The 24,279-nt window shown below is 40.2% G+C and overlaps 1 protein-coding gene across 7 annotated transcripts in view; it reads right to left on the bottom strand.

Annotated features, from left to right (window-relative positions):
- Nucleotides 1-24,279, bottom strand: part of kcnab2a (potassium voltage-gated channel subfamily A regulatory beta subunit 2a) — a 71,601-nt gene that overhangs the window by 13,393 nt on the left and 33,929 nt on the right. For 5 of the 7 annotated variants that reach the window (XM_058631380.1, XM_058631379.1, XM_058631381.1 and 2 more), the window contains 4 exons: nt 4,697-4,740; nt 4,413-4,450; nt 3,893-3,972; nt 432-476 (listed from right to left, as the gene is read on the bottom strand). In XM_058631380.1, coding sequence (XP_058487363.1) covers nt 432-476; nt 3,893-3,972; nt 4,413-4,450; nt 4,697-4,740 — 207 coding nt within the window. Of the gene's footprint in view, nt 1-431; nt 477-3,892; nt 3,973-4,412; nt 4,451-4,696; nt 4,741-15,136; nt 16,084-22,274; nt 22,297-24,279 lie in introns of those variants that run through there. The other 2 variants (XM_058631382.1, XM_058631378.1) reach the window with 2 other exon arrangements.

Below are 24,279 nucleotides of genomic sequence, written 5' to 3'. Positions count from 1 at the left end.
ACACAGACTGTACCACTATAGTGTAGGATGCAAGGCTCGGATACATACTCTGAGTAACCGCGCACTTTAAAGTTATTCCTTCAAAGTTACACTCACCCACATTCCACAGTAAGTGTGACTGTGCCAGAACTTGGCCAGCACCAGTGAATGAGTGCTGTGGGCGTCTTAACGTGATAGAGCTACACAAATGCCAATCCAGGACACAGACAAAGACGAGGCACGTGGAGCTGAACCGTTCTTCTGCATCTTTGAGGAGGGACACGGGAGTGTGTGGATAGACACAGGCCCTCATTAATCTTTCATCTCCCTATCTTACCTTTCCAGTTCACAACACTCAGCCTCCCAGTAAGGAAGGAGATGATGAGAGATTAGGAAGCCTGGCTGGGACGGAAATTAAAACACCAAACAAAATTAAAAAAGGTGTCTCATACCTCCATCCTTTCTTCTTTATGATGTTTCCGAGCACCACCTCCGCCCTGCAAAGCAGACGGAGAGAGGATCAGATAAAGATAGTCCAGGAAAGATATGAACACCTCGACTGTCACAGAGATTATTTGAAGCCGTATACTAAAAATTAAAAAACAACCCTGACGACGTAATGTATCATACAAAATGGAGCTTTGGATGGAAAGCACATGTGTCTGTGACTGGTGAGAGTAAAGTAGCTGCCTGGACAGTCAGTCTGCGGGGCCCTCAGCCCAGCTGTTCTGTAGAACTGCCCCTGTCACTCATTAGCAGCCACAGGGTGATAATGAGTGACGTTACTTTCAACACGGGGCTCATTAGAGCTGTGCAGAAACCTGTCAGTCAGATATCTCAGTACTCTCAGCCCAACAAATAATCCTCCCCGGACTCCCCCTCCTCACAATACAACTCCTCAATGTAGATACATGTACACAATGTATATCAACAATTCTGAAAACTACATTAAAAACACAGCCACTACAACTTTTTGGGTGGGTTTAATTATGGCTGCATTCATAACAAGAAGCTAACTTATTAATGTTTTATTTTTCAAGTGATTTCCTCTCAAAATGACCAGAATTCATCTAAAAAAAGAAAATGACAGCGCATTAGTGATGCTGTCCGTCACAGTGTGGCTGTGTCAATACTGTGACAGTAGTGAGTCCAGTCAGGCAGGCGAGGTAATCGGGAAGTTTTATAATGAGCTCAAACAGGACTACTAATAACTTGCAGTATACCGTTGACATGTCTGTATACAGTACTTCCTGTGAATGTTATACCTTTGACTGGTTGGCATAGTGGTGCACGAGTGAGTCAAATGGTCAGATTTTGGAGAAGTCAAACCATTTAAGCTTTTTTTTTTAATTGAAACGTTCAAGGATGCACCACAACCTTTTCAAGACATAATCCAGAAGAGCTGAACAGGTGTGTTAAAGGACTTAACTCTGCTCCTCAGTACAAAGTCTGTGTAATGCTTGAGCTGATATATAAACAGATATAAAACAGATTTATTGTTCACAGTAGGAAAGGCACATGTATAAAAAATAATAATAATACTAATAAGAATAAAAAGACAGTGAACAGAGTCCTCAATAATGTTATAAGAAACACCAACTTTTCTACTTTTCCTGCTGTAACCTGTAAATGTTGTAATACACAAAAGCTACTCGACTATCACCTAATGTTTAACCTGGATCGTATTTACAGAGCTGTGGCCATTCTGATTGGATTAGTCTAGTGTCAGATTATGATGTAATTATCTGGTACAGTCAAACAAGCAGCAGGAGTAAAGTAGAGATCCTGCACCATGACTGTACAAGCTGCTTCAGTCCCTGCCAGCTGGACGCACACTTTTCTACACGGCCAGAATTCACCTCTCCCGTGAGAGCAATCATGTGTGTAACAGTGTGTGCATGTGTGTCTCTGGCAAATCCCCACATGATTGTCTGCGTGTTGCCCTTCAGAAAAGAGAGTCATTTGAGAGTTGAAACATAAGGTGCCTGGCGCCTTGAGCAGGTTAACTTTCCTCATCCATAATTAGATCTCTATTTCAGTGTCAAGTCGGTGTTATGACTTACAGCACAAGTGATGACATAATGTTGGATTATTCGTGGCTTTGTAGTATGTTATTACTCTCAGATTTCTGTGTAATTGTGCTACCAATTTGCCACTGGGCTCACACACAGTGTCATGCTTTTACTCTGCATCTGGAGCAAAAATGAATGAGTCTGAATGAGAACGAAGATGGATTTGTTTGTTTTGTCTGCAAACGACACACAGTTTTAAATGCTGTAAATCGCTACATGGGATGAGCGCAATGTTTTTTTAAGCAATTAAAAGTATTTATTTATATTTCAGAGAAGGCCTTCAAGCTGGGATGGATTCAGTGGTTAGAATAACACTTAATAATTATAATTAAACATTATTTTTTTTCCTTCTTTGTAGAGCTAAGCCAGGACAAATATGTCAAACAAACAGGCGGAACGTGCCAAATGCGGTGTATAAGCAGGTCGAGGAGAATAAGCGCGGCTTACAATTCTCTGTTCACAGTCGCAAAACAGAATTAACACCACAGCAGCCGATTGTACTTCCGCTACCGACACCTGCTCTTATTCTCTGAGGCAGACTGAAATCACAGGAAGTCAAACCAAGGAATTAACATAAAAGGTTTTCTCCATTCTGATTTGCAAAGTGTGTGATTTGTTCTACTCCTTGTGTCTATGTGTGGGTGCACAGGAGAGTTAATATAAGCTCCTCAGTGGCAGCACTGGTTTGCGCGGGAAGCTGTTAGGATTAACACCTGTGCAGCACACATGGAGCCAAGTGACATTCTGTCACAAAAACATTTGCAACGTCAAACAGATTTGTGCTTTCCAGTGATTTGTGTTTCGTTTCGTGGAAGCATGACGACTAAAACAAGGGAAAAAAGTGAACGTCTGATGACATCGAGGCGCTCGATGAGATAGGAATATGAAACGTCTTCTCTGAGACAGTGGTAATCTGGTGCATCTCGCCAAACATAAACCAGAATATTCTTGGGAGGATTAAAAAAACGACTTGGTGCTGTTAATAAGAGATAGTGTTCGCAAAAGGATAATCCCTTAGATTATTTCAAAGCGCCCAATTTACTACAAAGCCAGATTAATCCAAGCTAGAATTTAAACCATCACTACTTATAGTAATAAGGCAACACAGGGCTGCTGTCGGGAGGTTAAATATAAACATCATCACTAGCTGTCCAGTAAATTTAAATCTAGTCCTTGAACATGAACTCTCAGGAATGTTATGACAACAATGACAAGAAGGAGTTAACAACAAAAGTCCAATTATTAAATAAATATTTCCAGGAGAGAGAGAGAGAGAGAGACTATAGTCATTGACTGTCCATTAACAGTCCACTGCAACTACATTTTGTCACAATTGGAAATAAATGCAAAGAAATCTGCTGGCAGAAGTTAAGTTTCCACACATGTACACTGCCAATTTCTAAACACTTTCCTGGGAGGGGAACAAAGCACTGGGGATTAATGCAGGCTGGCTTCTATCCATTAAGGAGCTGGTTCATTAGGATAAAAGTAAACCACGACACAAGAAGAGGACGGAACTTGATGGACACATGGCATTAATGTTTCATTCAAAACAATCTAATTTTCCTTTCTTAAACTGTCCAAAAACATTGTTACTTTCAATTCTGAAGCAGCTTGAACATAATTTCATTCACTTGTGTTTGTACTGGGTTGGTGGCAGATGTTCTCGAAGACTCACACAACAAAATACATCAAATATAACATGTAATTGATGTCAATACTCAAGCACAAAAACTAGTCTGTAATCTCTGCATAGTAATTTAATTAATCACAGCAGCAGCTTCATAATAATCTGTGTTGCCGCTCAGTGATAAATGAGCCATGGCACAGGATATACTCACTTTCCAGCAGCGTAGACCTCCGCTGTGTCAAACAGATTGATGCCATTTTCATAAGCCAGAGTCATCAGCTGCTCTGCCATCTGTTAATAGAGCAGGGGAGAAGGAACAGCCAGGGGAAACAATGGGGTGAGAGATTACTCATGTGAGGAGCGATGGCTTTTCAATTTCTTGAAATTGAAGACCGAGAGTTGGGCTGCAAACAACAGCTATTTTTTTGTAATCGATTAATCCGTCATATCATTTCTCAACTAACTGATTAGTTGTCAAACCTTGAAATGATGACGAAAAATCAGGAAGTTTCATTTTAATGATTAAAAATTGTTTATTAAAACAGCTGACACTTAATTTAGCACTCAAGATGCAATGAATTGCCTTCATGTAACAAATAGCTGTTGCAAATTGCTGTTAACTCTCTTTTGCAGTTTGTTTACAGCCTCCCGGGAGCTGCCAGATCATGTGGTTGGTTTCCATTTCCAAACCCTTGACTGATGGAAGATGACAAAAATCCATCTGCTCTCACCTCATCTGTTATCTGTCCACCAAACGTCACCCATGTTCCTAAAGAGGATGACAGGCAGGTGGGTGTAAGTGTTAAAGCACACAGACACACGTGTTCACACAGACGAGCAAGTCACGGCGCATTATATACTGTGTGTACTGCACGTACTGCAAAATAACTTGTTACTAAACTTGTATTTTATTGTACGTTGTTTTTATGTTATCCGTTAAGATAACATGTTACTTGTCCATCTCAAAACTGCAGAAAAGTATGTTAGTGTGTCTAAACAAAGAAGAAACTCCTACCTAATCCAAGGCAGGACACACGCAGGCCCGACTTTCCAAGGTTTCTATCAAAAACAGAGAGAAAAACATTCACATTATTCAGCACTGAGGGGTGGCAGTGATTTGTGATATCTTGGTGGCTGTGAAAATTGGAAAAGGACATGAAGCAGCAGCATGGTAATGTTTAATTGGTTGATAGATTAATATAGCATCACAATGTTTTAGATCATTTGCATTTGGACTGGAATGATGTGACAAAGTTATGTATAGTCTTATATAAAAGCATAATAGACTTTTTTTCCAATGCAGACATACACAGGTTTTACCAGTAACATAAATTAGGATTCCACTCTAGCTTTAAGAGAGCCAGGGTCGTCCTATTGTCGGATACATCAAATGTGTTATATTAAAACTGAATACATGGTTTGCATGTTTTTTTGAGTGCCAATAAAGTGACTGAGAAATAATTATACTATATGGCCATTATAGCGCTGCTATAACAACAAACCTAATAGTGTAAGACCTTTGCACAGTACATTACATGATCAAATATACTGTAGTTTGTGCTTTTGTAATTCATGAACAGTGTGTCCTTTATGAAGCGGAAGCTTACGATCACAGTCGAAGGACACCACAAGGAGTTGACAATGAGAGTGTGTGTGTGTGTGTGCATACATATATATATATATATATACACTGTGTGTGCAAAGAAATGTCAGGAAAGAGTAGGAGAGAAGGAGTGGGACTTAAACAGTCCCACCATGACATCCAGTGAAATTTCACACAGCACACTAGGATGCCTCAACTGCCATCTGACTAAAATCCCCTTGAGCAACGTGGTAGCTCGACTACTCAGAACAGCTAAAGCTGGCATCTCAGAGCCTATCGCAGCCCAGACAGCCCCTCCTCTGTTAATAATGACAGTTTTGGTTGGGTCTTTGATTCTTTAATACAAGCTTTTAATATTTGATGTGACGCCTAAAGGATCCTGGTAAAAAGATAACATCATAATGGAACTAACTTGTCTCCCTTAGTTTATTCAGAGAGCAAAATGTCAGTGTATCCTTGGATAAATATACAACTTGATGATAGAGGGAGAAGCCAATAGAAAAAAAAAAACAATTCCAAATGTTTATGAGCTAAGAAATTATTAAAACACACAATTAAAAATGCTCTAGTTCTGGTCAGCCTGATTTACGATATGCTGGCAATGTTAAAAAGAAAAAGAAATGTTGCAAACACGAATGATGTAACATGAGCAAGAGTCAAAGTAAGTATGTGGGAGGATTTCCAACATGCTTTTTTATAAAACTGCCTGTATAGGCAGAAGGCTGAAATGAAAAGGAGTAGTGAAAGACAGAGGTCAGGTATGTTGTATACCGTACATGTAGCCCTACACACATACACTGTGAGTGTGTGTAGGGCTACAGTATATGCGAGTGTGGGTGTTTTGTGAAGCTATGATAAGACTACTGCCACGAGTAACAAAACACATCTTTCAGTGTGGTCTGTACACAAAGTCCAAAAACTAAATTAAAGTAAATATGAAAATCTGGACAGGAAGCTGGAAATTTGCTCTTCACAGCTTTAAGTGCTCTTAGTTTCTCTGTGTCGGATCTCCATATACCTTCTATTTTAGAAAAAATTTTCCCGATACATTAGTTCCACATACCACTGAAGAGTCTGTATATTATTTTACTCGATATTCTTAGTCAGGAGGCAGCATATTAGAGGAAAAAAAATCAAAAACAATTAAATCACATCCACTACATGCATTTTGCTAGTGTGTCCAACTTATTATCTACAAAGAGTCTCATTAAAAAGAAATCTGATATGGTCAGTGAGGTCTGTAATCGTGTTACAGTTAGAATCCAAGAGCCTGGTGATGACATCGAAAAAGGAACCAGCTGACTTAAAAGTTAAAACCAAACACAGAGTGATAAGACACTCTGATGGGAGCACATGCCTTCATGTTGCACTGTAGTGACAACATTAACACCAGTCCCCTCTAGCAAACCACTGGAGCCGCTCTACAATTAACTGCCTCTTAATTGCACGAGTAAAATACCCCCTCGAGGGGGCTTCTTCTCTGCATCTCCGAAACCAAAAGCCGCTTACTGAGTGAAATTGTCAGCGGAGTTTGTTTGTGGGTGTTTTTAATGACAGACGAACATTAGTGCAAAATATCTACACTGTATTTGCTGCCTCACTGCGTTTGTGCTCTTTAGACGCTGTAAAACTCGCAAGGTTGGGTTCTAAAACACAGTTGTGCTACTGTACATTTTACAGTGATCCGAGTCTTTTACAGTTCCAGATTTAAATATAAAAATACATAGTAAACCTATAGACCGTATATAAAAAATGGACTTAGTTCCCTCAGCTCTTCTGTAGCCAAATAGGAAGTAAAAGTATATTTAAAAGCCACAAGGGAGTAATTTCATTGGTAACAAAAAACAAAATAACAATAATAATAAAAAAAAGTCTACTTCTCACTCGATTTATGACGTCAGTAAACATTTTTCCTGATGAGTTAATGGTCGCAATCACTAGTTTCAGGTTTCTTCAACAGCACATCATGGCAACTCTGTCAATAATGTTTCCATTTAGAGGATAATATGAGATAAAGTACAGCACATTATGAGTGGACACCACTGTGACTGAAGCATGGCTGCAGGTGAAGCCTCTGAACTTTCAATTTAAGATAAGACAAGATAAGACATTTGCAGTGTTACAGCGGCCAACAGTCACAACAAGGTAGACAAGTAGAAATAAGGAAAGGAAGAAAAAAGCATTAAATACTAAACAAAGATAAACTAAATTTTATAACGTCAACAGAGCAGTGGCCAGATGGTGATTCTGAAGACTTAAAAAACCTGTCTAATTAGATGAAGTAAGAACAAATGTCATGCGTATTGAGTTGCATCTTTTTATCAGCATGTGTTAGAGCATATCACAAAGGGAAACTTCCTGTGTCAGTGTTGCATGAGCATGTTTTACAGTAACTATGAACACAGCACGTGTGGTACCAGCAGAATTAAGCACTTCTCCAGGCCTAAAAATAAGTTACAAGGATCTCAGAATACACATCTCATGCCCTTGCCTTTGTTCTCACCGTCTCTTTGCCAACACACTGTTGTATTCAATATTTTACTGGACTGGCTTTGAATACTGCAGTGACCCTCTACTGGGTCCTGTAATTGCGAGGGGGTCGGGTTACCGCTGAGTTTCAGCAGACATGAACCACAGTGGTAAAGTCATCTCTATCACAACCTCTTCAATAATGAAGGAGGCAGGTACAGTGCAGGACAGCAAACCCACTGGAGCCGCAGAGACAAAGTCAGACAGGATCCCCAGAATGTGGCGACCACAGCACATGACCAGTTTTGCCCGTTTGCGTCAAAAACTGGGTAACATTTTACTCACCTCTCTAATGCAATCAGTACTAAGCCCAAAGGGACAAGGACAAGTGTTCTCATTTTATTATGTTGGTTTATTTAATTAAGGATGGCTTGCAGATCTATTTGTGGCTTGTTTACACGCGGACCGTGTTACTTGACACAATGCATTCTACGAGTCCGAGTCCATCACTCAGCTCTGCTGCTGACTTTGGCAGCTGTTTAACAAAAGGGCAAATTATTCTCTTTCCACCAAGGTCAACAATACCAAGGGAATACCAGACGACTACTATTATTGGTGATTATGAGATTAACGACTGCTGGATTATTGTCTTTTGAGGGAAATACGATTACGAAAATAAACAGTGGGTTAGGGATATTAACAACAGAAAGCACATTTTCATCTTTGTCATTTATTGAAACACATTTGTTATATTATAATATATATTATAACATTTAATTATGTAAGTGCATGAATCTTTGTGCAATCAAAAGACCTTTTGGGAAGTCACAGCCACCTTGACTAAGTTGAAGTGAAAGCTTGTGCCAGAGTCAGACATTCCCTCAGGGTGTGGAAATACTGTGGATCATAACAATGAGATGAAAAGAGAGACCGACAGATGGATAATCTAAAAAAATATATATCATTTCTGACTTTGTGGGAACCAGTCTGCGAAAGTCGCAGTTCGTCAATGTTTGTACGTAATATTAACGTAAAAACTGCGATAACATGTAGAGGAGTGACATTGTCACCATTTTGGTGGCAGTTTAACGACAGGTTGCACATAAACAGAGGTAGTTTAGCAGCCGTCCTCCTCCCTCCCTCCCTCCCTCTTTAACAGCAGCACCTGTATCCTCACAGCTGTGTGTTTTCTGTGTGTTTGTATATTCTGGTAAGACATGCAGGACAAAGATCTCAGCAAGTGTAAGAGCAGCTGCAGTGACTCACGAGTGAACGGGAGATCACAGTTAAAGGTGCAGAGAGCTTGTATATCAACACCGTGTTTGAGGAGGAGTTATGCTAATTGTGGCTCCTGTGTGTCATGAAGCCATATTTTGAGAAAAGACTCCTGGAGAGGACATTTTTAACTCCGCAATTCTTTACTCTACACATGAATTTTTTTTTTTACATGATCAAAGCCACTATTTTCTAACATATTTATATGTAAGAAGACAAGAAAAGGAGAATTTTCTTTACAGGATCTTTAAACTCTATGAGTTTATGAATGTTGGATTGCATCATTTCCTATTTTACTTTTTCTATTATAAGAGCAAGAGAGACATGTATGATTACTAACGTTCTAGTTACAGTGTACATAGACGGTATATTACCACAAAGAACACCTACAACCAACAGTCTTGAGGACAACATAGCTGCAAAGTAAATACCAAGTGCAAAAAAAGTAATACAATTCGCAAAGTTTCAAAGAGTAACTTTCTTTCATTATGTTGAATCAGAAGATTTAAAACACATTAATGACTCACAAGTCTACAGCACATTGGCAAATCCTGGTATGAATCCATTTTTCTTTATCTAATTGATTGATCCTCTTGTTTTGGCTTTTGTCTTATGGGATGCATCACACCCACTGCCTCATGTATACAGGGCATCACCTACATGCTGATCATGCCTATGTCTATGTCTTGAAACTGTTCTTTTATCCAAACCAAAGAATAACACTGGATATGTACAAGTGAGCACACAGTGAGAGGGATAAGGACGACAGCGTCAGAAATAGTAGTTTGAAGTTTGGGAAGTCAGGGGATGGAAGAGGGTGATGAATGAGCAAACAGGGTCACAAGGTTGTAAAAAGAAACATGATGAGCTGAACTATTAATACTACCAAAACTAAAAAAAAACACACACTCACTTACACAGCAGGTGGTTTCTTCCTCCATTCAGGTTTATGAAACATCTATTATAACTTAAAGAAATACCGGAGGGGATGAAGCAACAGAAAATCTCAAGATGTCCCAATAAGACAAGAAAAGAGAAACGACTTTGGCCTGAAAAGTTGCTTGGACACAGTATCATCAGTAACCCCAAATTAAATGTTAATTAATATCTGCTCCTATGTATTAATTGATACAGCATAATGATTCCTCTTTATCCAACCACCTCCAGTCTACCTCGGTGTTATCGGATGAATGATTGTATTCTTTGTTATGCACATCACACCAGCCTCTGCTTACTTGCTGCCAACAAAAAAAAAAAAATCAACTGCGACTAAAGAAACGCTTTAAAGTTGAAATGTGGTTTTAAGGCAAGAGTTGAACATTGCCCACAAGAAAGTGGATAAAGAGAGGCTTCCATCAAGAGAAGCCCGAAAGCAATAGAACACTGTAAAAAACCATGTCATGCAATTACTTTCATCTTACATATTCATTTTTATTGTTCAAGATTACAAGATCAAATGTGATTTAATTTGAGTGTGGAAATAAAACTTCATACATGAAGCAGCAGCAGGAAACATAAAGCCATTAAGCCATGAAACCCTTAAAGACAGTTTAATATGATTTATAAACAGATTGCCGGGACAGTGGGTTTTTCTTCAGGCTAAATTTGCTTTTCCTCTAACTTAGATGTATTCAGAAGCTCTTGTCTGTGAATAAATCTGCCACTTGCCCATAGCGATAAAATCTGCTATATGCTGGAGATGCGAGAGAGAGCGAGAGAGAGCGAGAGACAGCGGGAGAGAGCGAGAGAGAGACTTACTGCAACCAGTGGGGAATTCCACATCTAACGCAACGGTTCTTAAACTGTATGTTTGTGCTCTAACTACCCAGCATGCTTTCACACAAGCACACTGATCAAAGCACACTGAAAGTCTCTCCAACTGAAGAGTCATTATTTTTAAAAGGTGAAAGAAATCTGAACTTAATTAACTGGAGGAAGGTTGCACACATTATTCTGTTTAGAAAATTAGTTGGCAATTATTTTAAAAAACATAAATGTTTTTTTCTTTTCTTTTAAGAAAAGTGGCCCTAATACCCTGGTCTGATCTTTGAGAATTCAAATATTTTTCTAATTGTAAGTTGAATATCTCTTGGAACTGCTGGTCAGACCAAACAAATCATCTCATATATTCCGCATATTCCATATACCAAACAATTGACTGAAAGTAATGTACATTACATTACTTTCAATGTAAAGTAATGATAGTGTAAGAACAAAACTACTGTTGTTTGTTGCAGACCTGATTAAAGCCTGTAAGGAGAATATCTTGCTGGTAAACAAAAAAACTACATTTTCAGTTCAGATATGACTTTTGTCTCAATGCTTTCAGTGCTAAAATTGTTTAACAGCACACTAAAGGTTAAAATACTTCCCTTGGACGTACATATTTAATTGTCAAAACATTAACAATCATTTATAAAAATAAATAACCCCTTCCTTAACTGTACGCCTACACTATTATGAAACAATATGAATCGAGTGACTACAACACTGATAACATGAATGAGTGAATTCAGAATGTGTTATTCTTCAAACTGTACAACAAAATCAATACACACTAGGCTATTTCTAAAGCATTTAAGTAAACAAATGCACAGAAAAAGAGCGGCACTAAGAAACACACACATGCATGCTTTAGTGAAGCAAAGAAACAACAGCTGTCTTCGTTTTCTCCTTCAGCATAACACACGCGTGTGCGTGTCTCTCATGCAAACACACTTACAGACACGTAAGCTAAATACTTCAAAATAACTCCACCATGCTACTTGCCACACAGAAGAATCCGAGTGCATTCAGTGAAACTCAATCCTAAATCAATAAATTATCCAGCCCATAATTTGGTCATTTCTCTCCACACGCACAGAGCAAGCAGATGGTGAATGTGTGCACATTTAAGATGATACCTTAAGTGGCTACGGTTGAAATCTGTGGCTTACACGAATCTTAGTATTTACATCATAGTGACAAAGAGAACTGCGGCTCTGCGTTAATTCTGTTTGATTATTACGGCCTATTTCAGAGTCACCGTGGAACCCGTAGATTGGAGACGAACATCCCAGCATGCACCCACAAGTCTCACACCCACGGCTTTTGTCACCCAACCTTAAACAACCCTAAATCATCGCTCAGTCTCACTGTGCTGCCAACCTCCTCACATTTCTCTCTTCATTTTTGCCATCTGATACATCAACTCATTTAAAGGTGGACTCACAAATGATAACTCAGAGAAATTGGCATTTTTACAAAGTGTCTCCTGTCTCAGTCACTGCTGTGGTGGGATTTAAATGTCATCCACTTACACAACAATGCCAGTAGCTATTTACTGGGACCGTGACTTACTGTCAATGCTATAACCAACAGGGTGGACCTCCAGAAATGTGAGGATTCAGGACTGAGGCAAGTTATGTGTAGATTTATACCCAGGAGGAGGTTAGTGCTCCGAATTACACGGCATCTGCAGTAAAGAATGCTTTCTGTAGCGGAAACAAAGTGCAGCAAAGCTCAAAAATATCAGTCCAACTGAAAAGTGATATGCAGTCTTACTATGCAGCAGTTTGTTTTATACAACTAAGCCCAAAAAAATGCAACTCAGTCCCGAGAGAAACTTCCCCAAGTTTGATCAATTGAGTAAAGAGCTGCTCTCAGATTGAAAAGCATGGCTCTGACAGGAACGACTCCCCACCCGTAAGGCCTCACCAGTCTCAGATATCCTTCCATTCCCTGAGAGAGACTACTTTACATAATCATAAGCCATTTTGTGTGCATCATTAATTCAGTCCTGACTGAAGCCATTTAATCATTCCTTGGAGGTGGTGCGGGCTCTTATAGCCGAGCTTGATGATTTTAAACCGTCCAGCCATGCAGACCAAGGATCGAATTTCAGAACAGCTCACTCTCTGTTGAGGCAGTGCACTAAAGCTGCTGCAATCCCTCCACACCTTGAAAAGACATTCACTTTGATGCTTTCCTTGGTCTCGTGGATAAAGTCACTTCAAACGGAAAATGCCACCTTGCCTGCGGATGTACTCCGACAGTCGTGATTGAATCTCAAGACTGCCATTCAAGGAAAGAGATAGGCGAACTGTATGCAAATGAGGCACAGACTGAATGTTGAGCAGCTTTTCTGCAGCGTGGATAATCGCACAAAGTTTTGTTCGGTGGTTAAGACACCTTTAACTATATTCTTTTGCAGTACAGCTGCAAAACTAACATCTTCAGCTCTCAAAAGGGCAAAAATGAAAAATTCTAACAGAGGAAAACAAATCCTGGGCTTGCGGATGATAAGAGAAATATGTTGCCGTTAGAGGGGCTTGCAAGATTCACATCCAAAGAGGCAAATTTGACTGACATGACAGATAATTCCAGCCTGATTTCCTCTTGGGCATAGTGCCTTCACCAGAATGAACATTAGCGCTCTCTCCTTCCCTTCTCGTTCATTCAGTTTCTTAAAGCACTCTGTTCTCTCAGTTCATAAACATATGAGCCTAAGATTTGCATGTAAGCAGTTATGCAGTAAGGCAGCTGCATATAGAACTGCATTACCTTCAGTTTACATCACACAGGCCGGATTCACACGCATACACACAGCCTTATGTATTTTAGTCCACACAACAGAAGCAAAGCACACGAACAGACGCTCACCCCCCCCCCCCCCCAGATGAAAATGATTTCACTCATTCAATATAATTAGCCTCAATAATGACAGTGTGGCCTGCCGCGAGCAAATCAGATGCAGCTCCTTAGTCAACAATCGACATACCACTAATTGCACCTCATCACAAACACCCCCCAAAAAAAGAAATAAAATAAATCTGCTTTGAAGGAATTTCACATAAGGCTCTTCTATTGTGAAAAAAACAAATATATCTAACCATGTATTATGACAAGCTGTAAACATATTGAAATGGTTGCAGGTTGTGCCAGAACATGATACATATAAACATGCAGCTTTCTGCCGAAAGCTCATCTTTCAGAATGAATATTTCATGTCAAACAATTGTTACGATAGGTGGAGTTGACAGATGGGAAAATACACTGACTGCAGGTTATTACTGCCTATTAACCCCCGACAGACTGAATGGTGAGGCAGACGCATCACATTAATCGGCAGCTTACTGCACATCTCAATGTTACTACCTTACCACGCACAGAAACTAATATCTTCACTGATACTGTCAACAGATTAGTTGCTCTCCCCGTGACTGTCCAATTGCCATTTACGCCTCTACTCACAGCTCCTGCATATGCCTGAAAGATATCCCACTTCATACGTGTTTGGGTTTTTTTCGCCCCTGTATAAAAGCCTGAATAATTTGAATAATTCACCACACATTGGATAGAGCAAGATAGAGGCAGAAGATCTGCTTTGGCAACCCCTAAAGGGGCTGAAAGAAGAAGAAGAAGCAGAAGGCAAATACAAAAAATAGAAGACATTTCCACACAAATTCTTTCCCTGCTTAATGTTCAATATGGAATATGGTAGATACCGTAAATGGGGGTTTCCACGCTCAAACGGGCGCTATAGTTTCCCTTAAATAAAATATACAACTTTTTATGCATGCTGACAGAATGAAAGCAACACACTTGTAAACATTACCATCAAGCAAAAAAATCAGTAATCAACGCAGTGTGAAGGGTTAGGATAAACATTCACTGCAGCATCAAATCAGAACACAAAGCTTTGGGTAAAATGTATCACTGTACAGAGCATCAGGATTTGTTCTCTTTCTACTTACAGAGGCTTTTTAACATGACAGAGACATTACTCTAATGGTAACGTCTGACTACTGTGGCTTTGCGTAAATGACTACAAAAAAGTTGGAGCTTAATATAAAGGATAATCTGTATAAATACCAGACAAAGAGTAATGTGCAGCTCAAAGGAAAGGGGGGTGATTATTGTGAAGCCCTTTTATTATATGTCATTGATTTGTGGCAAGATTAACTGTCATTAATCTTAACACCGGTGAGGTTTGGCTCATTTTATAAAAACATACTGCACTGTGGGTCTATGTATATCCTAAAAATATACTACTGGAGGTGTCCAACCCTCTACTTTCTTTTAGGGCCATATTTACGTTTGCCAGTTAACAGTTTCTACTTGCCCTACCTATACTTCATGCCCGTCCTCATGCTTTGCTCGCTGGAGGAAGGCACACTCTGAACCGAGAGCTGTCCCAGACTGCGAGCCACCATTGCCACCGCTCTGAACTTGCTGCGAGTGCCCGTGTTGGGGCTGTTTGCATTCTGCCGGTTTAACCGGTCCTCTGTGTTCCGACTCACTCCCCCACGATGGTCCGTGCACACCAATGACACCTGCATCTTGAATCTTTTTTTTTATTAGTCCAAGTGGCTGATACTCCTTAGAGGAAGCAAAGTCTGAGGATCCACAGAGGAGAGGGACACTCTTCAGTCTGTAAGGATGCGATCAACTTGATCCCAGTCTCAAAACCTGCATGTGGTCTGTGCAGATCAGAAAGTATTCACACACTGAAGGACTGCTGATCAGGTGAAAACAAAAACCTCCTCTATAGGACATCAAAATCCAAGCACAACATTTCCTCCACCGGTGGGAAAATAAAAAATCAATTTCAAATCAGTGCAGAGTTGACAAACATAAAATGTTCTTCCAGCACAATTCAGTGAATAGAAAAATCGAATTCTTCTACAAACCAGAGTTGAAAATAAAATCAGGGATAGTGGCGAGTTTTTCCTCGATGCATCCGCGTGTCCTCCTCCTCTTGCTTTATCTATTAGTTGGAGTCTGATCAGAAGCTGACAAGCAGATTTAGTCCTGCAATTTCCTTTAAAGCTGAGCTCCGTGCTAGAGATAACACCTCTTTGCTTCCAAGCTTTAAGAGTGGAAACACAAAGATCCAGACAAAAGGATGGAGAGAATGAAACATGAAGAACAGTTCCAGGACGTTTCCATCTCCCGCTCAAAGCCCACCTTCACTACTGCGCTGGCTGCGCAATAATCCACCAAATACTACTGCATGTTACCAAGGGGGCAACATCATATACACTTCCCTGCTCTGACTGTTGCCTGGATTAAAGTTACATCTGTATGCCTTGTGCTCGCCATAAAGCAGCATGGTGCACATAGGCGAGATGGGAGGGGAGGGGGGAGGGAGAGAGCGAGAGAGAGAGCGAGAGAGAGAGAGAGACAATGTGGTGGGAGGGATATGAAAAGAAGCTGAGGAGAGCATTTAGAGCCACGGAGCAAAGCATTGAAATCTGTTGCTTTTACAGCAGCGCTCCTAAAAAAAAAAAAGGATATTGCATATTTTGTGTTCCCTCTTTATCCATCTGTTAACCCTGCAGATAGATTTAAAAGAGTTTAATATAGGAAAGAAGGAGGCAGCCACATGCTCACTGGCACGTGGGTCTGCCCAACTGCCCATGAAATATTCATTATGTAACTTTATCTGTAACAATGTTATGTCAAAGGCAGGGATGTGACAGACATATCTGAGATGCTTTGTTTTTGCATATATAAATCCATGTTCTCAGACTTCATTATTTGAATTATATTTTTAAACCACACAAGGTCAGCCAATTCAGTGAACAAAATTCAAAAAGAGACAGGATAATGCTCAAAACCTTAGTATATTATGATTCAATCATATTTTATTATAGCTGACAGGTAAGAGTTAATAGAAAAAAAATATGTGGCTGCAGGGTGAAAGTAAACACCACAATAATTGGACTCAATGCAACGATGACTATGGATTGATGAGACATTAGATGAGACACCCCGCTCCCAGTAATATAATACTGAAGCTTATCTAAGTGGACCAGCCAGTGCGCCAAGGAGATAATTAAAAGAGATGCCATCAGGAACAGACACGTATAGTAAAGAAGAAGCGACCTCCATCAGTGGAATCCAGCATACAGGCTGTTGCTAACTGACAACCCTATTCTTGGAGCTATGACCTTTTGGTCTCCTGGACTTAAATAGAACCCTGAGGGGAAAGGTGGTTTAATTCAACTGAAATCGGATTTAAATCTCACACTGTGTGCAGAGCGCAAGACACAAGAGGGCTACTTCTTGTAACAAAGACAGAGTGAGGAGTTTGGAAGGGATGTATGTATGCATCAACCTTGACAGCACTGGCAGAAGAAATGGGGAAGATCGATGGGCTCTTGTCACCTTTGCAGAGTTATGTCCTGACGTTGGGTCAGACGGAGGGGAACAGATTTGGGGATGATGCCATTCCCTCGACCATCTGCTCATCTTGACAGAGTCTCTCCACGACAGGGTCCATGGTCCGCAGACCACGCATTTGCATTTCCACTGCTGTGGAAACATGATGCCACAATTCCCTCCCCTCTACTGCGGGGGGGGGGCCTCAAGAGTCATGAAATGAGTAAGGTGCGGAGAAGTGTGAGAGGAAAGGGACAGGAGCTTAGGCTGCTCAGATACCGTGTCAGTCCTCTGCTCTTCACTACAAGCTTGACAGAAATCCAACGTGAAACATGTCAACAACATCAAGCCTCGGCCATGTCACAAATCAAGTAGTGACATTATTAAAAACATATACAGCATATTGTCAAACTGTCACAGCTTTCCATGTCTTCTGAAACCATGTGACTACTGATATTTTGTCATACATCTCCATTGTTGATCCTTGATTTACAGTATCAGCGTCTGAATATCTACACATTTATTGACTAATGCGCAATGCAAGGAACAGTAATCAATACAGGCATGCATCATCTGACTGACTTACGATCCATCACCTAAATGAATCAATAGAACAGCCTCTATTTTTTTTTAACATATTGCCGTCATTTCTGATCCCCCACTCAAACGTCCTGTAAAAATGTCTAAAACTAAAATTATAAATAATAACCTTGTGGTTATTAAATAAACTAGGAGCTATGCACCACAACAGACATTATGCAAGCGCAGTGAGAAATAAATATTTTCAATCCAATAACCGAGGCCTGTCACATTTACTATGATGCTCTCAGCAGGCTCATCTGCCCTTTCTGCAGATTGACAGCATTACTTTCATTCTCTTTGACCGTATCAAGAAAACTGAGAGGACCAAAAGACCAGATGAATAGAAAACATGATCATTAAAGATGACAGACATTTGACATGTGGTTCTGTTGAAGGAAAGAAAAGCAAAAAAAAAAATAATAATAATAAAGAAAACCTCAACGCAGTGAGCATGCTTGACAGGGTGTATAGCTATTGTTGTAAGCAACAAAAGATGATTAGCAAGACATGTTACCTATCTTTTGTTAGAACCTTGTGGCCTTGTTCGACATTGCCCCCCCTCCCCATTCAACACATAACCTGCAGTACAAAAATGACATTGGTGAAGGCAGGGGAATTGTATTTTCTGTGTGCCATTCTTTCTTCATATATTTCCACTGTGCCAGTGTCTCTAAAAGAAATTTTAACTTGCACGATACAACAGATAACACTGCAGAGGAGTAAGAGGAGAAAGTGCCTATTGGTCTGCCGCAGTCAAGGTCATTCTGAACCAAACACACTTGTATGAGGTTTTCTTTTCTCAACACAATTATTGAACGAACAATGGCCTAAACTATAAGCTGCTTTGTGACATTTCATTCGTGTCTGCTGGAGCAAAACTGGAAATAACACCTATTCATCATTAATCACGAGAAAAATGTATTCATAAAAGGATCCTACAAAACTCTGATCTTTACATAATGCGTTTACTGTGCCACTGGTAAATTACTGATAAGCTCTATTGTGTTTGGGGTGCACATAGTACAGGGAGTCAAGGCAATGCACAACTGTTCTTTTATGATAAAACGCAATTTTGTGTCAATTCAGGAAGAAATAACTGAACAATACCTGAGACCCAAATCCTACCACCTCCCCATTGTTGGTGTGGGAGAAGCTGGTTGTCAGGTAGCTGTGCTGTTACAAATAAAAGGATATAAATCCATGTCTTCCCACACCGCACATAAACACAATGTCCCCTCCTTGCTTTGATTAAGTGCCTGATTCATGGTTATCCAAAAAAATCTACTGAGCTGCTGAAATCCCTCTTAGACACTCCATCAGTGTGAGTGAAGGCAGAGCACTGATAGGGCCGTGGATTTCATTCACCATGTGGGGGAGGAAGAGGAGAGGAATGCTATACATATACAGCCCATGTGTTTTTTTTCACTCATCGTGACCACAATGGAATTAAATAACACTAATAGCAAAAACAGAATTACTTCTGCAGCAGTGTGCTCACACACACACACACGCACACACACACACACAATAATTGGTCTTGTTCTGCACCTCCATCCAGCCCTGATCAGAAAGAGGCTTTGGCAATCAATGATGCCATACCATAATGAAGCCTCCAGAGTCTGTTCAAGTGGTGCAGGAGTTTTACCTCAGACAAGTGACCTCTTTAAACTACAGCCCACATACAGCAGCTAGGGAGCCCTGTAGCAGAGGGGAAGACGACTACTGTGATCGACTGAGCGTTAGAAACTAGTCTGATCACAGAGGTGCTCTGTGGAGTACAGTGATGAGCAGTGATCCTTCACCACAACAGCAGCATTAGCTCTAAAAATAGGCGCTGGCTCTCTGAATCACTTCTGCACAGTGGGCCCAGACAAGACACAAAGAATGCCTTTAGCAACTAAAAAGACTCCCAAATTTGACTGTCACCACAATGAGCATCTGATGTGGTCTTTCACTAATTTGTTCTCAGGGGCAGTACCTCCATTGAGCTGTTGCTGGCAAATGAACTGGCATGATCTCTCCGAGTAAGTGCAGCAAACACTGGCTTTCTGCAGCCCTCTGTGGGGAAGAGCTATCCTCTGAAAATAAGTCCTTTGAAAACTGCACTTAAACATTACATCTTAAAGCCAAGTGATTCAAGCTTGGTAAACAGAACTAACTCCTCCACTCATGAATAATACTTCACAGCTAGTCCAGCTACTTAATTCTTAGTTTAATTCTACTTTTTACAAATTTATCTTTCTTCATCGGTGCACCTTAAAAAAAAGGTTTCAGTGGCATCATGCCAGGACAAGATCAAGTGTGGCGTTCACCTATACCGAGAGAATGACCGCTGTTGTATCGTGTGTTACTGTTGGCCAGCTGTTCAATAGAGGTTTAAGTTCCACTTAGTGAAGGTTTAATTAAACAGCATTGGTGAGGCTTTGACTAACCGGGTGAAAAGGAAAGCATGCCTGAGATGAATGCTGGGAGGAAAAAGGAATAAGTGCGTCTGTGAGTGGGTGAACAGCTTAGGAGACTTAATAGAAAATGATGTGAGGTCAGACAGACTGACAGTCCTGACTGACAGATGTGGTAATGCCTCTCTAGCAGCTAAATGAATCCTGAAGCTGTGTCTAAACATTTGTAATGGCAGACTGTTTCATCAATGTAATGAGGACGTAATCAACCAAAGCAAAAATATCTAACGTAGTTGTGGCTCATCTGTTATTTTTGCTTCAAGTGAGGCACTGGAGGTTTTTAAAGGGTTGCTTTACAAATACAAATAAAATAGACATAGGGTTAGGTTAAAGCTGATTTTGTTTTTTTTTTTTGTTGTTTTTGTTTTTTTAAGAGATTCAGGGATTTCCTTTGGAAAGGAAGAGTGAAGAAAGAGACACGGGTCGCATCTGTGAGCGGCGTGTGCTGCTCCAATTCCTAATTCTCCAGTGAACACGGCAGATTCCCTGCAGATAACAGGGCTCAGGAGGAGTTGTCGTATCAGCTGTCCCTGCTGACAAATCTAACTGAGAAGGAGAGCTGAGGGCTGGGGAACTCCTGCTCTGTAATGCAAAGTCATAATGATGCCTTATGGCTTCGGCTTATGACAGAGAGGATAAGTAAATGTGTTGACCATCACAAACCAGAAGTGATTCAACACCCATGTCGGGATTTCACTATCACAGCTTGTTAAACAAGGCTTGCTTAAAAGGCCCAGTGAGTACACCCACTAATGTGAGGTAATAGAGAGTGAGTGGAGAAAGCAGAAAAATTTTCTTTTTCGACGGAAGAGCTTCCCGCCTGCCTGTGTGCGTTTGTCATACCTGAGAGAATCTTCACACTGGGCAGAAACACTTCTAACTGCCCGTGCTGCAGTGGCTTACACTTGGCAACTTGAAATCCTGTGTCCAGATGTTTATTTTACATTTATCCATAAAATATCCATAAAAAAACACTACTGAACTGTGCATTTTAAGAGCAACGGAATATTAAATCACTATGCATGAGGGGCACAATGGAAGTGAATGTGCTTTGTTTTCACAAAGGCGGCGCCTTAGCAACTGGCTAGATACTGATCAAGTTGAGTGCAAACCTATTTTGTGCATTAAAACCTCAAAGAGGAGGCTAATGTAAGCTCTTGTAATCCTTGTATACAAAGATTTTGCATATTCATGCATCGTTTTACAACAATACAGAATCTATAATTTCATTCTCACTAAAACATTAAAACTAAAACTAGTGCAGTCATTTACCAGTACATTGTACTGGATTGTCTGGTGGCACTCATCATGTTTAGCAGTACTATCAAAATCAATAACAAAATACAGTATGATAGAGTACACTATACCGGAAAAACAGTTGACTGAACAAACAGATTGTTGATGAGCTTAGAAATGTGGTCTGAAAAGCTTAATCCGTTGTTACAGTTACTGACTCTGGGCGGCCAAGAATGCATGTTTACAATGAATGACCCATGGTTTATAGCAAACACTATTCAAGCTTAATCTTTTAATGGCGCCGTCACACAAGCACTTAATAAACAAGGTTAAACCAAAAGGTTACGGAACAGAATGTTCCCTTCTCGTCTCAGCGGCTGATTCTGTGATACTGAATTGCCAACCACATTTGGAACATATGGAAACAATGCAGCTAGTGCCATTAGTAAATCCTTTCATTTAAGTATTCTGAGAGATTTCCTTTGGGTGCTGCCTGACGTCAGACTTCACCAACACAAAGACCAAATATGTTAACAAAGACAAAGTGTGAAATAAAAATGTCAAATGTTGAATTGAATTTACATGGATGAATATGCAACACATAAAGTTTAAATGTGTATAAAGTACTGCACATTCTGCAAGACATCCACCATTTTTTTTCCCTTTGTAATTTATTATAAAAACATTGTGAGAGACAACGAAACAACACAAAGCAGGATATTTCTGCCAGGTTTCACAACTATCCATTATATTCTGTTGTTTCATGAGCGAGCGACAGCAATAGATGTGACCCGAAGAGAACTTAAAAACAAACAAAAACTCACATGCCGTTCGGAGATGGAACTTGACAGTTCAGGAAATACATGCTGAATGTTGTTAAGTAACAACATTTATGGGATGTGAAGCGACAACAACGCAGCTCTAAAGCCTGAGTGTCTAAAAGGCTGAGGACAGCGGAGCGAGCCTCCTACTTCCTGTCACTACTGCGTATTCAAAAACCCAGTAGAGCAATCAGCCTGCAGCCTCCAGTGACACACACACACACACACACACACACACACACAACATATATATGTACAGATTAAGTCCAAAACAAAGCAAAACGCATGTATGAACGCATGAAAGTTAACATTGCAAAAAATGATCAGTCTTATTATGCCAACACCTTTCAACTACTCCTACCATTTACTGAAAATTAGGGAATCAATCATTTGTAAACATAATAAAACACAGAAACTGCATTAACCGAAGGAGTGGCCTTTTGTCAAATAAAAGCAACAGTAAAAACTAAGATAATACAGCCAAACATACAGGCTTACAAATTAGTGAAATCTTATATTGTAATTGATTGGGACGATGACATATCAGGCTTATAAGAATTGTCAATTTTAAAAGGCATGCATGTGGAGTTTGCACTTTCTCCCCGTGTGTGTGTGGGTTTCTCAGGGTTCTCCAGTTTCCTCCCACAGTTGCATGCATGCATGCAAAGGTGCATAATAAGATACCCTAGATTGACCATAGGTGTGAATAGGGGGGTTGTTTGCCTATGTATGTTTGCCCTTCGATGGACTGGACTGGCGACCTGTCCAGGGTGTACCTCGCCTTTCACGATTGGCTCCACCTCCTCGTGACCCTCATGTGGAGGATAAAGCAGTACATAACGAATTAATGAACAGATTTTTTTGTCATCTCTGACATTCACGCCTCTCGTGTTCACACTCCATCACTGAGTAGAACATTTTGACAAGCTATCAGCTAGTCAAGCCAGTGTGAGCTAAGAGAGGAACAGGAGAGGTCACCACTGGAAACCAAATCCATATCATTGCAAATACATTAGGACTAAGATCAACACCTACTCTGGTGATAGAGATTAAGACCAGCCATTTCAGCAGCTTTCGCAGGAGTAGTAAGATTAGACTTGGCTAAAGATAAACTAACACATGAACAGGTTAGGCTGCAGTCCGTTCATCTGTATCCAGCTGCAGCTGTAGATCCGAGTCTGTAAATTTAGCTCATAAATAGGGGATTGCCTGAAAAAAAACATCACCGTTGCCTAGGCTGAAACGCTGCTGAGATTAAGAGGAATAAAAAAAACATATAACAGTTTAGAGTGGCTCACTGAAGATCTATGTCCTCACCAAAATGTCTGGTGTTAAATGTGCACGAGAGAGAAATCAGAGCGACACTGGCAAATAGAGAACGGTAATACTGAATGTCGGGATGATGCAGTCCCTGGCCAAGTGGGAAGGGACCGGACAGTTGCTAGTTCAAATCCCTGCCTGAACGTAAAAGAAAAGATACTTCATGCTGCCACTGGGTAATTGGCAGTGATTTTAAATAATCCTGTTCATGAACTGCTTATGTTTCAATACAAGGCAATGCTGATAAGGACACTGATAAACAAAAAAAAAGGTTGGACAAGAACAGTTAATAGTGTATAAGTATGCACAGTGAATGAGTCATGGAAGTCCACTATTTGGAATGGGTGTTTCCTTGTATTTGCTTGGTTGCTAATGTGGAACTCTAGCATCATCTAGTGGTGATCAGTTGGTATTGACAGAGAACTACTCAAAGGATGAGCATAGGTATTATTTTAATGTTATAAAAGACTGAATTACCGATGGATTGATTGACTCTAATACGTGAAATCATGAAATGAAGACATTTGAAAATCATTAGAAGCAGAGCGAGCCTTAATAAATCTAATAACCGGCAAATAAACTTGGGCTACAACTAGGGCCGGGCAACATATCGATATCATATCTATATCATGAGTCATGACATCGGACAAGATATCATCTTCGATTTTGATAATCATTGATAATCATC

The sequence above is a fragment of the Solea solea genome, chromosome 6, assembly GCF_958295425.1.
Source record: "Solea solea chromosome 6, fSolSol10.1, whole genome shotgun sequence".
NCBI classification, from domain to species: Eukaryota; Metazoa; Chordata; class Actinopteri; order Pleuronectiformes; family Soleidae; genus Solea; species Solea solea.
The sequence above is the reverse complement of the archived record's forward strand: the minus strand, read 5'-3'. Positions and strand labels throughout refer to the sequence as shown.